The sequence below is a fragment of the Haliotis cracherodii genome, unplaced genomic scaffold (genome assembly GCF_022045235.1).
Source record: "Haliotis cracherodii isolate W230 unplaced genomic scaffold, xgHalCrac1.p SCAF_6, whole genome shotgun sequence".
NCBI lineage: Eukaryota > Metazoa > Mollusca > Gastropoda > Lepetellida > Haliotidae > Haliotis > Haliotis cracherodii.
In genome coordinates, this window is record NW_027266319.1 from 16,979,661 (window position 1) to 16,994,065 (window position 14,405).

The 14,405-nt window shown below is 42.6% G+C and overlaps 1 protein-coding gene across 2 annotated transcripts in view; it reads left to right on the forward strand.

Annotated features, from left to right (window-relative positions):
* The window catches only part of LOC139445961 (proton myo-inositol cotransporter-like), a 29,850-nt gene extending 19,594 nt beyond the window's left edge, over positions 1-10,256 (forward strand). For both annotated transcript variants that reach the window (XM_071227209.1, XM_071227210.1), the window contains 6 exons: positions 497-602; positions 1,458-1,618; positions 2,307-2,439; positions 2,770-3,014; positions 5,015-5,167; positions 6,507-10,256. In XM_071227209.1, the coding sequence (XP_071083310.1) occupies positions 497-602; positions 1,458-1,618; positions 2,307-2,439; positions 2,770-3,014; positions 5,015-5,167; positions 6,507-6,697 (989 nt within the window). In that variant the 3' untranslated portion in view covers positions 6,698-10,256. The remainder of the gene's footprint in view (positions 1-496; positions 603-1,457; positions 1,619-2,306; positions 2,440-2,769; positions 3,015-5,014; positions 5,168-6,506) is intronic.
* The last annotated feature ends 4,149 nt before the right edge of the window (positions 10,257-14,405 follow it).

Consider the following 14,405-nt stretch of genomic DNA (forward strand, 5'->3'; position numbering starts at 1 on the left):
GTGAGGGTAGAGGATATGCTGGTCAGGACGATCTCTCCTGGAGGTGAGGGTAGAGGATAGGCTGGTCAGGACGATCTCTTCTGGAGGTGAGGGTAGAGGATAGGCTGGGTGGTCAGGACAATCTCTCGGGGAGGTGAAGATAGAGGATAGGCTGGGTGGGCAGGACGATCTCTCCGGGAGGTGAGGATAGAGGATAGGCTGGGTGGACAGGACGATCTCTCCGGGAGGTGAGGATAGAAGATAGGCTGGTCAGGACGATCTCTCCTGTGAGGATAGAGGATAAGCTGAATAGGCAGGATGACCGTTCCTGGAGGTGAGGGTAGATGATAGGATAGTTGGACAAACGATATCTTCACGAGATGAGGGCACTGATAGGATGGAGAGGAAAGTCTTTCCCTGTGGTAAGATGAGCAAGAAGGTCCCCACTGCAGTTGAGTGGATAGGGTAGATGAAGGTAAGGTGATGGGTAGGATGAACATTATTTTGTTCCTTGCAGGCAGCGCGCTTGGTCGGATCTTCAAAACCCCCCACGTGCGGAAGGCGTTGTTTATCGGCGGCGGACTGCAGCTTTTCCAGCAGCTGTGTGGCATCAACACTGTCATGTGAGTTGAACAAAAGCGCTGTATTAGGACGTTTGTTTATTGTTTAACGCCACATTCAGCAATATTCCAGCTATATGACGGCGATCTGTAAATAATCGAGTCTGGACCAGACAATCCAGTGACTGACATCATGAGCATCGATCAACGTAATAGGCACCTTCTACGACAAGCATGGGTTGCTGAAGATCTATCCTACCCCGGATCTTCAGTGGTCGTATTAGGTACGTAAATAAGTTCACCAAGAGCATGCTCATGATTCACGTTCTTGCACGCGTACCATGCGGAAGGAAATAATTGCTGTGCCCCGTCGTGATCTGTCTGCAGTATGCAACCTCCATTTACGAAAAGGAAAGAGAAACATTATGACACATATATACCCTCTTCCATATCTTCCATTTTTTCTGCCTCGGGGAATATATCCATGACAATCGAACAACATAGAGTAATATCCGAGTTATGTTTGGCATTTAACATGGTTTCTAATACGTCGAGTTAAATGAGTGAGTGAGTGAGTGAGTTGGGTTTAACGCCGCTTTTAACAGTATTCCAGTTATATCACGGCGTGTCAGCTTAATGTGGGAGGAAAGCCCGAAGTGATGCAGGTCTTAGACGTTTACCACTTCGGTGAAACCCACGAGCACGGGTATGATGCTGACAAACCTAGAAACATAATCGGGGTGAACCGGGATTAGAACCCACAACCATAGGTTTCTGGCGTGCCCAAGGGACGCAACTCTGCACAGCGAATCGCGGCGCCTCAGTCGACTGGGTCACCCGTGCCCCCTCGAGTTAAATGAACACACATAGACTCTGACGATGAATGGGTTGACCATATGGGTTGTGATGGTCTTGCAGCTACTACAGCGGTTCTATTATCAAGATGGCAGGGTTCCCGTCCAAGTTCGCCATCTGGCTGGTCATGGTGCCGAACACAGTCAACTTTTTGGCCACCTTCATCGGTATTTGGCTGGTGGAGAAACTCGGGAGGAAGATCCTGACAGTGGCCAGCTTTGCAGGTGAAACATACACAGGGTTCTGTTTTGTCTCTGAAACATAAAGCAACTTTCCAAACAATACGAAAGAACAATACGTCCAAATCAGTCCTAAAATTACCCAACGTCGATATGATGAAAAGTTCGATGATCCCACACGATAAATGTATTATACACCTGCTTAATTATCACACTTAATAACACACACACGCACGCAGGCACACACCACACCCATACACCCACACCACGCAGACACACCCATACTCACCCCACACCCACACATGCACCCCAACACCACCTGCACGCATACACCAATACTACGCACGCACACACGCACACATCACACAGACATACACCTATCCCCCACCCCCACCCACGTATATACACACATACAACAAAAAACAAAAAAACAAAAAAAGACAACAAACAACACACACAATCACACACGTGCGCACTCACGAACGCACACACACACGCGCGCGCATTCATATATATACATATAAACAGTTACAAAAGTGATGAAATAAGAACAGAAAATAGAACGATATTACAGGGAGACCCTCTAAGTTCAGACAATAATCTGAAACTTACTACCCGCTCCTGTCTGTTAAGGACATGCAATACTCTTGAAAGCAGTGTCAAACTTACACCCACACTGTGAAAGGTATATAGCCCGTACATATAATTTATCTGAGGTGTGTTGCCGCTTCAGCTGTGGTGATCGCCCTGATCGTGCTGGCTGTAGGCTTCCAGTTGTCGGCGGTCTACACCCCTACTATCAGCAAGAACACAACAGAGTTGACGGACAATGGAACAGTGATACAGGACAAGTGCGCGACTTACAGGTGCTGTCTTCATCTACTACATCCCTTCTTAATCGCACAGGGCCCACTTGCACAAAGCGATCTTAGCGCTAAGATGATCGTAACTCCTATACTTTAACATAGGCTTACGACAGTCTTAGTCGCTTTGTGCAAGTGGGCCCTGGTCATCATCTCTGTTAAACGCGGCGTCATGGAAGGGCACGGTATTTTCATTTAAAAATATGTTGAATGGAATGCCTAGGTTAAGGTTAATTTGAAATTCATTTTTTGTTACTAAATAAATGCTTGGTTAGTATGGCCGCCAGTCCCTGTGATGCCTGTATTATATCCCATCTGTTCTCTATTCCACAGTCTCTGCGAGGGTTGTATCAACAACAAGAAGTGTGGTTATTGTTTTCACGAAAACTCAGCAGACTCAGGTGGCAGCTGCCTTGCCCCATCTCAAATAGAGAAACAGAAGGAAATTAACTCCGAGTATGGTCGGTGTAACGACACCGACAACAGCGACTTCACCTACGCCGTCGGCTACTGCCCCACAGATTACGCCTGGATGGCAATCCTCGGGCTGACTCTCTTTTTACTTGGATTTGCACCAGGTTAGCGCGTTTTGTCACAGCGATATATGACGGCGTTGTGACAGAGTTCTGTCAGGGGTTTATGTCACGGCTTTGTGCTAGTATTGTTTAATCGGGATGTTGTGTCAGCACGTTACGTCAATGTCTTATGTCAGGGCGTTCTGTCCAAACGTTGTGAAAGGGCATTGTGTTTTGGGGTTGAGCAAGGCGTTGTGTCAGCACGCTGCTTCAGGGTGTGTAGTATGAGCGTGTTGTGTGAGAAGTTGTGTCAGGGTTTTGTGTCAATGCGTTGTATCAGGGCATGGTGACCGTGGGTTGAGTCTGGGCGTCGGATCGGAGCATTGTGTAAAGGTCCTGTGTCAGGGTGTTGTATCGGCACATCGTACCAAGGTCTTGAGTCAGGGTGTTGTATCGGGGCATGGTGACCGTGCGTTGAGTCTGGGCGTTGTATCGGAGCATTGTATCAAGGTCTTGTGTCAGGGTGTTGTATCGGGGCATTGTATCAAGGTCTTGTGTCAGAGTGTTGTATCGGAGCATTGTGTCAAGGTCTTGTGTCGGGGTGTTGTATCGGGGCTAGTATCAAGGTCTTGTGTCAGAGTGTTGTATTGGAGCATTGTGTCAAGGTCTTGTGTCAGAGTGTTGTATCGGGGCATTGTATCAAGGTCTTGTGTCATGGTGTTGTATCGGGGCATTGTATCAAGGTCTTGTGTCAGGGTGTTGTATCGGGGCATTGTACCAAGGTCTTGTGTCAGGGTGTTGTATCGGGGAATGTATCAAGGTCTTTTGTCAGGGTGTTGTATCGGAGTATTGTGTCAAGGTCTTGTGTCAGGGTGTTGTATCGGAGTATTGTGTCAAGGTCTTGTGTCAGGGTGTTGTATCGGAGTATTGTGTCAAGGTCTTGTGTCAGGGTGTTGTATCGGAGTATTGTGTCAAGGTCTTGTGTCAGGGTGTTGTATCGGAGTATTGTGTCAAGGTCTTGTGTCAGGGTGTTGTATCGGGGCATTGTATCAAGGTCTTGTGTCAGGGTGATGTATCCGGGCATTGTACCAAGGTCTTGTGTCAGGGTTTTGTATCGGGGCAAGTATCAAGGTCTTGTGTCAGGGTGTTGTATCGGGGCATTGTACCAAGGTCTTGTGTCAGAGTGTTGTATCGGGGCATTGTACCAAGGTCTTGTGTCAGGGTGTTGTATCGGGGCATTGTACCAAGGTCTTGTGTCAGAGTGTTGTATCGGGGCATTGTGTCAAGGTCTTGTGTCAGGGTGTTGTATCGGAGTATTGTGTCAAGGTCTTGTGTCAGGGTGATGTATGGGGGCATTGTACCAAGGTCTTGTGTCAGGGTGTTGTATCGGAGCATTGTGTAAAGGTCTTGTGTCAGGGTGATGTATCCGGGCATTGTACCAAGGTCTTGTGTCAGGGTGTTGTATCGGGGCATTGTGTCAAGGTCTTGTTTCAGGGTGTTGTATCGGGGCATTGTATCAAGGTCTTGTGTCAGGATGATGTATGGGGGCATTGTATCAAGATCTTGTGTCAGGGTGTTGTATCGGGGCAAGCTTTTCATTTTTCAGGGCAGTTGTGTCATGACATTGTGTCGGGTTTGTGTGGAAGGGTGCTAGGTGTTGTGGCTGAGCGTTGTGCCAGACCTTGATGCCACGGTTTTGTGTCAGTTTGTTTTTGACAGGGCGTTATGCCATGTCCTGGTGTAATGGTAGTGTGCTCGCACGTTGTTGCATGGCGTTGTATCAGGTTGTTGTGTCATTGCGTTGTGTTAAGGTGTTTTGTTATGACGTTGTGACATGACCTTTTTATTGGGGAGTTGTTATGGGTCGTTTTGTCATGGCCTTGTGTAAGGGTGTTGTGTTAAGGTTTGTTGTGTCAGGGAATTCTGATTGATATAAACATTATTTCAGTACTCTCAACAATGACTCGAATAGTGTATCAAAATATGTCAACTGTCATATTTTACTGACAATGGGATATGCGCGTAGCGTATATGTATTGAGTTTTAAAACTGTTATTTTCTAGGTTTAGGACCAATGCCTTGGACAATAAATTCAGAAATATTTCCCCTCTGGGCACGTGGAACCTGCATTGCCATGACGACAGCTGTAAACTGGGTCTGTAATCTCATAGTGTCCTTCACCTTCCTCACACTCACGGAAACTATAACAAAATACGGTAAGCCCACACACCTTCCACGTTATAGCCATAGTGCATACCAGTGACCTCAATTGATTAGATATCGGCTGCATTTTGAGTTTTGAAAATTCGATCACCTGTTCGCGTCATACCAAAAGACGTTAAAATATGGTACTTGTTGTTACCTGAGATACTTGCTACGGCATGGTATCTCAGGGGGCTAGCATTATAAAATTGGATTAACACACATCATAAGTGTATCTCCAGTGCAGTATTAAACAGCATGACATATCTCTCTGGCGTCAAAGCGTATCTCTAGTACAGTATTGAACAGCATGGCATATCTCTATGTCAAGACGTATCTCTTGTGCAGTATTAAAGTTTATGACATATATCTATGGCGTAAGGCGTATCACTAGTACAGTATTGAACAGCATGACATAACTCTATGACGTCAAGACGTATCTCTTGTGCAGTATTAAAGTTTATGACATATATCTATGACGTCAAGACGTATCTCTTGTGCAGTATTAAAGTTTATGACATATATCTATGGCGTCAAGGCGTATCGCTAGTACAGTATTAAACATTATGACATTTATCTATGGCGTCAAGGCGTATCGCTAGTACAGTATTAAACATCATGACATATATCTATGGCGTCAAGGCGTTTCAATAGTACAGTATTCAACAGCATGGCATATATCTATGGCGTCAAGGCGTATCGCTAGTACAGTATTAAACATCATGACATATATCTATGGCGTCAAGGCGTATCACTAGTACAGTATTATACATCATGACACATATCTATGGCGTCAAGGCGTATCACTAGTACAGTATTAAACAGCATGGCATATATCTATGGCGTCAAGGCGTATCGCTAGTACAGTATTAAACAGGATGGTATATCTCTATGGCGTCAAGGAGTATGTCTAGTACAGTATTAAACAGGATGGTATATCTCTATGGCGTCAAGGAGTATGTCTAGTACAGTATTAAACAGGATGGTATATCTCTATGGCGTCAAGGAGTATGTCTAGTACAGTATTAAACAGGATGGTATATCTCTATGGCGTCAAGGAGTATCTCTAGTACAGTATTAAACAGGATGGTATATCTCTATGGCGTCAAGGAGTATGTCTAGTACAGTATTAAATAGGATGGTATATCTCTATGGCGTCAAGGAGTATGTCTAGTACAGTATTAAACAGGATGGCATATCTCTATGACGTCAAGGCGTATCTCTAGTACAGTATTAAACAGCATTATCGCTACAGTTAGACACAGGAAAAGGAGTTCTTTTTTAGGGTAGTTACGACTATAATCGCTGGGTAGTCTGCACTGGTGCTCTGCATTAGTATGGGATATATTTCAGGCACGTTCTGGCTGTTTGGTGGCATCTGCTTCCTAGGGATGCTGTTCACGCTGGTGTTTGTGCCGGAAACGAAGGGGAAGACGCTTGAAGAGGTGGAAATGTTGTTCATGACGCCAGAAAAGAGAGAAGAACGCCGAGCTCAGAGTCAGCAGTCAGCAGAGAAATATGTATACTCAAACACCAAAATGTAGCAGATCTAGGTAGTAAGCACACGGGTAGACAGAGTGTATATAAATCGAGGGTACAAAGGCGTACATAATGGGTACATATGCATCAAGAACTCGAAGACATGTGCTATGGGTATTGAGAGGGTAAGGATGTATGGCGGACATGGGTATTCGATCTATTTCGAGAGAGTTCTTTCGTATACGCTATGTGTGACGATCTGGCTTGAAAACTGGTTTGCGTTCATGATCATTATTGGCATTTAACATAAAACGTAAATGTTCATCAATCACGGGTTTTTCTACCATGACAGTTTAGAATCCTGGATTTTTATTGGTGTGCCTGCGTTATTGAATCATGATTTTGCGGATGACTTCATCACCGCACAAGAAAATATTTATTCATAAGCACATCTTTCGCAAATCAGCCCGTTCAAATATTGAAATTACTTCTTTAACGTTGCCAATTAACATGTTGTGTTTCCACATTATCCACAGCAAGTGTGGCAATTTATTTCAGGTAGGAAACTTGACCATCAACTAATTAGAGAGTGTATTATAAAACTCATTAATCAACACGGCTTGGCGCTAGCAAACCATATACTGTGACGTCATGTCCATTGCGTCACAATGCTTAGACTTCCCACTTGTAAAATTGTATGACGTCACAATAGGTGCTTTACTTCAGAACACATTTTAACGGCCACTTCATTTTCTCTAGGATGTTTGTATGAATAATGCTTACAGATTATCTGCCAACGTGATTTTAGTAAGTCTCATTGCAGTGGTTCAGGTATTTTAGTCAACATTATGGTTTGAGTACAAAAATGAAACATGTATGTGTATAAAAACCGACCACTCATCCCTGATCCACATCATCTTTCAACCGACTGAATACATGAGGGTCTACCGATGCATCATCACCCATCATTTCATTAGAACCAAAGAGTTGGTTTTGTCATTGTGTCATGGAACAATAGAGCAAAACAATTGCGTTTTCGATACCTGTAAATTTATCAAATACGAAATCTCAATGCCATCGCGTTTGGTTTCGAATGAAACCCCTATATGGTAAACACACTACGTTTATCTCCTAATTAAATCACTCATAAGAGCAGATATACTTCATATCGCATTGACATGTGCCAGATATATGACGTAAGGCAGTGAGGTCACAGACTATATGACGTCACATAGGAAGGTATATGGTTTGTAGCAAGGAAGCTTGTCAATGAGTTACCCATGTGCTTGGAATCAGGAAGTCAATGCGAGCAGCTAATTAACAATGGTGCATGCCGTGTGTTATGCATCATACTTGTCTTTAGTTGCTCTCAATCTTAATGTAAATAAAAGTAGGATATAACATGTAAATATACGTTTTATTTTAGGTTTCTGAATATTTTAAACTATTTTCTGTTCACTTCTAAGTTTATGTGCTAATTTATTTGAATAGCTATTTCACGAATTCCAATAAATGTTATGACGTTTGGTTTAACTGAACCTTTCTCCCAATTGTATGAGCGAGTGAGTGAGTGTGTGAGTGAGTGAGGTGGGTTGAACGCCGATTTTAACAATATTCCAGATATATCACGGCGTGTCAGCTTAATGTGGGAGGAAAGCCCGAAGTGATGCAGGTCACCGATGTTTACCACTTCGGTGAAACCAACGAGCACGGGTATGGTGCTGACAAACCTAGAAACATAATCGGGACGAACCGGATTTCGAACCCACAATCATAGGTTTCTGGCGTGCCCAAGGGACGCAACTCTGCGCAGCGAATCGCGGCGCCTTAGACGACTGGGCCACCCGTGCCCCCTCCAAATTTGAATGAAGGTTGATACTTTCATAGACGGATGCCAGACGGTTCATCGGTAAGCGCATTATCGCCATAGCTCTGTAGATCTGGCCAGTACGTGATGAAAATGTCCGGGGAGTTTTTTTTATTGAGACATAGGAAAATAGTCTTTCATTTCTGCTTGATACATTAATAAAACCGGGGCGTCTACCATACTAGATCCATGATGTCATTTGGGTCAACTCGGTACATTACGTTATCTGTATACCACCTCGTGTAACATTTTTGAAGTGATGTTACATATCTTCACCTAAATGTAACCCTTGTACCTTAAGGTCTCTCCGTCATTCGTATAGTATGTCATCCATTTGAAACCCGCTCATTATCATATTGTCACAGTGAGTGTGTGAGTTCTGTTTATCGCCGCTTTCGACAGTATTTCAGTTGTGTAACGGCTTGTCACCTTGATGTGGGAGGAAATCCCGAAGTGATGCTTACACGTTTAAGATTGTTTTCACTTTGACGAAACCCACGAGCACGGGTTAGCTGCTAGCAACCCTGGAAACATAATCAGGACGAACCAGGATTCGAACACACGATCATTGGTCAATGGCGGCGTCTTCGACGACTGCCCCACCCGTGCTCCAAGAAAGTCACGAGAGTGAGTGAGTGAGTGAGTGAGTTGGGTTTAACGCCGCTTTTAACAATATTCCAGTTATATCACGGCGTGTCAGCTTAATGTGGGAGGAAAGCCCGAAGTGATGAAGGTCTCAGACGTTTACCAATTCGGTGAAACCCACGAGCACGTGTATGGTGCTGACAAACCTAGAAACATAATCGGGGCGAACCGGGATTTGAACCCACAATCATTGGTTTCTGGCGTGCCCAAGGGACGCAACTCTGCACAGCGAATCGCGGCGCCTTAGACGACTGGGCCACCCGTGCCCCCAAATGGCTTATAGAATGAGCAGAGAAATGAGCCACGATTATTTAAAAAAAGATCTGTGTTAAATTCAGGGAATGGGAAGAATTGAAACAAAATGACACTCAGAATATTATTCTATGTGTAGTGCTCATAAACAAAACTGATTACCAATATGGATAGGATACTGTGCTGGCTGAGATGATTTATAGGACTGAGACGAGAAATGTGCCATAAATATTTTTAATTAATATTTATTACAAGGTTAAATTTTGAAAATGGGAAAATAATGGTAACAGATAGTACACACTTGAAAATTGGATGTGACCGCAAAATTACAAAACGTTATCAAAACGTTACCAGTCTGAAACACTGCAAACGTAAGGTCTAAAACAAACCTGGGCCCCGTTCCACAAAGCGATCTTAGCGCTACGATTGTCGTAAGTCAGTGTTAAAGAATGGGAGATACGATCGACTTAGCGCTAAGATCACTTTGTGGAACGGGGCCAAGGGTTTACTTGTTTTAAATCCACCACCATCGAATAACCATTTCTTGTTTGTTTATTATCCACCATCAAACATGGGTGTATAGTTTCTTTGCCCGGGGGTTGATGTCCTTTTGTAGGGCGCAACTCAATCTACAAAGGTCAGTGCACTTTAAATACACTCATTATGAAACAATGTCGGGCCGATAACAAATCAGGTCCCGAACGTGGCTATAAATAACTTCATATCGCAACATTCTAATCCAGACATATGCCATTATATTCGCAAGTATATTTTCACAAGGGCGTGTTTTATAAACTTTTAATAGACAGCTTCATCAACTCACTCGTTATCTTCAGACACAATAAATGTAATTACAATGACGAGACTGTGTTGTTATCTGTGCCGGAGAATGGGAGACAGACTCATTGCGTGTACACATCAGCAACAAGGTATCGGGACAATACCTTCAGTTTGTGTGCTGGGCAAGAAGATATCAGCTGACGGGAGGTAACTCTTACCTGAGTTGCTACGATATAGTGACTTCAGACCTTTATGCAATCAAGAGTATATGTTGTGCGTCATCCTCCGAGTCGATATTCAAAAAGGATATGATATGATCTGGAGACAAGGACTTCTTTTCAAATTACACAATATAGGAATGAACGGTAAACTTGTTCAGATGGATTCGCTCGTTCCTTTCTGAAAGGTTTCTTTCAAGTTCGCATTGGTCAGGACTTTTCTGGTATGCATTTGACTGGCTGGATAGTTCGAACGTTAGAAGCCAGTACAGCTGCACAGGCGAAAGTGGACGACCTCCGATTTGACCTACTTAAAAAAATATGGAACACACTTTGTTCCCTTCCGTTTAATATTTTGGACTGCTGCAAGCTCCGCTCTTCTGATCTTCTTGTCATCTGAATCGTCAGCTCATTTGAAGCATCGTTTTCTCACTGTGTCTCATCCATCTCGGAAGAGAAATCTGCATTATTTTATAACGTTGAATCCTGAGGATTTCTGAATCCAGTTGTCTCCACCTCCTCGAATCTCAATAGCTGAATAGCTTTACCAATGTTTTGTAAATTATCAGCCTTTCCTGAGTTTAAGTTAAGCTTACTTCAGTATTTGTCTTTAACTTCTTAGTGCCTTTAAAAGTTAAAGGAACTTTTCTCTGAAGGAAGAAATTCGTTGGTGAAATGCCGATTCATGGGATTTGGGCAATCTTGCAACAATGCATTTCTTGTTGCAGATACTTTTTTCATAATTTACTTTTTTCAAGCATTTTCTTGGACAATATATACTCAACAACAAAAGTTCCTGTGACACCAATGTTTTAGACTATGTGTATTTTTCAAACAAGTAAGTTTGGTTTTCAATACTTCTACAGAAAAGCATGCATTCCATGCAAAAGTTTACTTTTATGCAAGCCCCATTTCATTTCACTACCCAAGAATGGGTATAAAAACATGTGCGTTAAAGGGATTCCATATGCATTGTTTAGCAACATTGCTGATAACAACCATTCAGAAAAACAACAAAATTACGCAATTATTCAACATTACGAAATGCCTGTCCGAAAATGAGCGGCTGCGAGCCATTGGTATGCATGAAGCAGGATTGAGTCAATGTGATGTTGCAAGACAATTTAACGTCCACACAAACACCATTTGGTGTTTATGGCAACGTTGACAACAGACGAATGCAGTCAGAGACCATCCTCGGAGTGTCAGGCCACGCGTAACCAATAATCGACAAGACAACTGAATTCGAACACAACATCTACGAAATCGATTCCAGCCAGCAACAGTGACAGCAAGAAGCATCCCTGGCCTTCGACGAATATCTCCAAAAACCATACTTCGTCGCCTCAGATATGCAAGGATTGTCGCCAGAAGACCCAACAGACGTCCCATTTTGAAAGGAAACCACCGTCAAGCACGTCTACAGTGGTGTAGACAACGTCTACGCTGGACGGCCGTGCACTGGGGACACAGCAAGACAGAGGACCCAACCAGAGATGGACACACACGCTATTGATTTGTAAATTGACATATTGGCATGTTCATGTTTTTTTTTATGAAATCACGCATTTTCTGAAGTCAGTATGGCAAATTAAACCATTTGAACACTTAAAGGAGTCTTTTAACTGTTGCAAACCGAAATTGTTTTAGATTTGGTAAAAAACATAACTTTGCATTAAATCTTATTCAATGTCACAGGAACTTTTGTTGTTCAGTAGCTGGTGCCGTATATCACGTACATGTAGGGGAAACATCTAGGCCCCTACCCATCAGAATAAAAGAACATAAGACCTCAGTACAAAAACTGACTCAAAATCAGCCATCTCCGACCACACCCAAACCCACCCCGACCACGACATCCAATGGAACAACATCAAGATCCTGGCCAACAATCAGTCAGACTATAAAATCAGCAAACTCCTAGAAGCCATCAACAAGAAATGGATCCAGCCATGCAAAGAACAGAGATCAAGGCTATTACATCCCGCCTGCTTACCATCACCTAACTGCTCAATCCCTTTGTCCATCCAATTAATCCACTGGCTTCCAATCATCTCTACTAGTCCGCTTGCTTCCGAAACGTCGCACTAATGGTAATAAAGAAGTTGTTCATCCATAGAACTTGTCTTACTTCTCTTTTTGCAGTTATACAATATATACTATCGTGTTCTTAATGATTTGCGAGCTTCTTGTATAGCCTTGTAGATTCAGGCGCATTATCTAAATGTCGGAAAGCTTGTGTGGCATTGATTCATCAGCATTGCAAAGTTTTTTACCTTCAGTACAGTCATACCCAGAGATTATCCTACCAATACCTTCGGTAGACATTCACTACAGATATGTGGTATACTAGCATTCTCTATGCATTTGTAGAAGTAGATGGCATCTATGTATTATTCTACATACCATATGTAATGATAGTAATATAACTATTGTGATCTGGGTCACATTAAGTAACTCTACACAGGCATGACACTCACAAAAATCATTTATGAAACCTCGTTATAGGAATTCACGATTTGTTGCAGTTTTGTAATTCTACGAGCAAAACTGGTGACAACGAAATCAAATAATACTAAGAGGCGGTAGGATAACCTAGTGCTCAGTGGACATGCTGGGTGCTGTGGAAATAATATTTTTACGATCCCAAAAGCATCGTGTGGATCACCCTTTTAGAGAAAACATTGTCTTGAAGCTCTGACTGACTCTATATTCTGACTCAAACATAAAAACAGCCCCCCATCATGCCCCAGTGTATGAAATGGTCGATCCCTTAAGCATTAGCTCGGTTTCGATTCACAACAGCAACCGTCACTGTTAAAATTTAATACAGATCGTCGATATCTATGACAGCATGTAAAAATGATTCTTGTTGTTTTATCTGCCCCTTTTGTTTTGGACAGACTCATGACGGGTTGGATCGTTCGAGAAGTTTTAGGATGGGACAGTTTCTAGAAGGCTGGCTGTACCTACATAAGCGCGACACAAAGACGATTCGAGGCCTTTCCACCTATTGGTGTCTTACCCACTTACCACTTGCCCTTTTTATTTGAAACATAACACTGTGTGTTTGAGTAACATATTTATTGATCTTGTGTGGTCATTTACTGATTTCACAGTACGTCTGGGTTAACCTTTGTATTTCAATTTGGTTTAAGACCTTGATAACTATCATAAACAAATGTCTCCACAAGACATACATCTTGGAATAAACATAAGTAAGAGATGAAATCACTGTCATCGACCTTTTCGTCCATCATATTCACATTCCAACATAACGAATTAAACTTTCTCACCCAACCATACACCCCACCATTGACACATATAACGAATGTATCACCAGGAGTTTATTACCTATTTTCGGGGATATAAACTGCCGATCAAAAGAAAGTATACATTGTTACATTGTGAAATAGAGATTACTACACGAGTGTCTATCAGATACCATTGATCTTACAACGAGTTGTTTCAAAACGTATCTAACGATCGAAAGCGGAAACTTTTACGGCTTCTGTTGAATTTACCACATCATTGTAATGTATATGTGTAATTCCATAATTAGTGCAACGATACTCATCCCATGAATATTCTCAAACGCGTGATGGAGCCAGTGTATGCAACAATTAGCCGAAAGTACCTCTAAAAATGCTACACAGTGAAAAATGTGAATTTTGCTTTGTTTACATTTCAGCAAGTACAATTTTCCGAGCACTGTTTTCGTTTCCATACCTAATTTATTTCGCATGATTTCATCTAGATAATTTGCATTGGTGACAAAGACCATTTATCCATTGTTTCGAAAATGTATGAGGAATTCAGGGATGCATGTATAGCAGCTGAGTTTGAAATATACCTGATCGAATAGGCGTCTCATAACCGGCATTTTGTAAACACAATCCAATAACGCGGATCGTACACTTCGGCGTTCGTGTATGCGTATTTTCCAAAACATTCTAAACGATTCTAGGCTTATCAGCGACGTTTCAGAACGTGATATGATACCCGTGATCA